Below are 1,666 nucleotides of genomic sequence, written 5' to 3'. Positions count from 1 at the left end.
TTTATGAGCTAAATCACAGGACGGCTCTAGATATTTACATCTGCTAACCCTCGCCAGCAGGAGCTGCCGCTGCTCACCATGTTTTCTGTGCGGATCCGTCCGCCTGGTTACCAGTTTTCCTGGGTGTTCGGTGCAGAAATTCTGTCTGCATGAGTCCGCTGGGAGGGGCGCAGAAGAATCCCAAAACAAAGTAATTTGGTCAGGCGCCCTCGTTAAGCACACAGAGCCAGCCTTCTTTATCAGCTGCTTGAGCGTCTTTCAGTCATTAGCTCTGATGATGGTGATGATGATGGAGGCAGAGATCAGACTGATAGAAGATCTGCAGCCTCTGAGCTTCCTCTAGAAGTCCAGTCTGCTCTGTCCCTTCTTGCAGACGTCTTCTGCTGTGTCTCCAGGTTGTTGTCCAGGTGAACACAGAGGGATTTCTCTTCTCTCTTTCCTCCTCTGACACTAAAACTGCCTCAGAGCTCGTCTGACTGTTTCGTTCCCGGACAGAGCCGCCTGAGTAGCTAATTTAACGTTAGCTTATCTAATATAGAAAGTGTTTATAGATCAGAGCTTCTATGCTTCTTTTTCTATGTCTGCTTCTGTGTCCTTGAACCCCAGTGGGCCTCAGCAGATGGCCGCTCACCCTGGGCCTGGTTCTGCTGGAGGTTTTTCCTGTTTAAAGAGAGTTTTCCTCTCCACTGTCGCTACAAGCATGCTGCATGGTTCTTCTTCAGTGGTCTCATTATGTTCTGGTTTAGCAGGGTTGTTACTGGAGGGTCACATTGTTCTGGTGTCCACAATAAAGTCTGTGTCACAAACTGATAGGAGCTGAAATGAACTTGGTTCCTCAGGAAGGAAAGGATGAAATGAGTCATTTAGAGCTTAGCTGGAAATCCATGAGACATAATAGAAAACATGATGCTTGTTTCGCTTCAACAAATGTTAAAAATTAACAATGAAACTAACTTATTGTTTGGAAGGAGTTGTTAAATCACTGGAGATGTTAAAGGAAACATCTGGAACATAATATTTTCTTCAGCAAAGCACAGTTGTTACCTGCTGAACGTGATCCAGAGCCAGAGGAGTGGCCTGAGTGAAGACCTCCAAGCAGATGGCGTGAGCAGGATCGTCCAACATCAAACAGCAAAGATCAAACCACCTGAAACACATCAAACATCTCTGAATGCCGACATGTTGAAGCATCGGGCGCTTCCAAATGGAATAAACTTTGCTTTCATTATTCATTAATGTGAGTTTATGGTTATATATGATGATGTCATTATGCTAATGTGGGGCCTCCCCTGTTTCCCACACAGACACACATCTGCTGCAGCTTGGCCCCCGCTACCCGACAGGCTCCCGCTCCCCAACAGGCCCCCGCTCCCCAACAGGCCCCCGCTACCCGACAGGCCCCCGCTACCCGACAGGCCCCCGCTACCCGACAGGCCCCTGCTCCCCATCAGGCCCCCGCTCTGCCAGGGCTCCCCGACAGGCCCCTGCTCCCCGTCAGGCCCCTGCTCCCCGACAGGCCCCCACTCCCTAACAGGCCCCTGCTCCCCGTCAGGCCCCCGCTCTGCCAGGGCTCCCTGACAGGCCCCCGCTCTTCGACAGGCCCCTGCTCCCCGTCAGGCCCCTGCTCCCCGTCAGGCCCCTTCTCCCCGACAGGCCCGCGCTCCCC

At 51.9% G+C, this 1,666-nt stretch overlaps 1 protein-coding gene across 1 annotated transcript in view; it reads right to left on the bottom strand.

The window, feature by feature from the left end:
- The window catches only part of LOC107099289 (protein PRRC1-like), a 4,509-nt gene extending 3,215 nt beyond the window's left edge, over window positions 1–1,294 (bottom strand). Inside the window, exon 1 of the mRNA XM_015397345.1 lies at window positions 1,045–1,294. Coding sequence (XP_015252831.1) covers window positions 1,045–1,233 — 189 coding nt within the window. The 5' untranslated portion in view covers window positions 1,234–1,294. The remainder of the gene's footprint in view (window positions 1–1,044) is intronic.
- Window positions 1,295–1,666: the final 372 nt, after the last annotated feature.

This window comes from Cyprinodon variegatus, unplaced genomic scaffold, assembly GCF_000732505.1.
Source record: "Cyprinodon variegatus isolate N-32 unplaced genomic scaffold, C_variegatus-1.0 Scaffold855, whole genome shotgun sequence".
Lineage (NCBI taxonomy): Eukaryota > Metazoa > Chordata > Actinopteri > Cyprinodontiformes > Cyprinodontidae > Cyprinodon > Cyprinodon variegatus.
The sequence above is the reverse complement of the archived record's forward strand: the minus strand, read 5'-3'. Positions and strand labels throughout refer to the sequence as shown.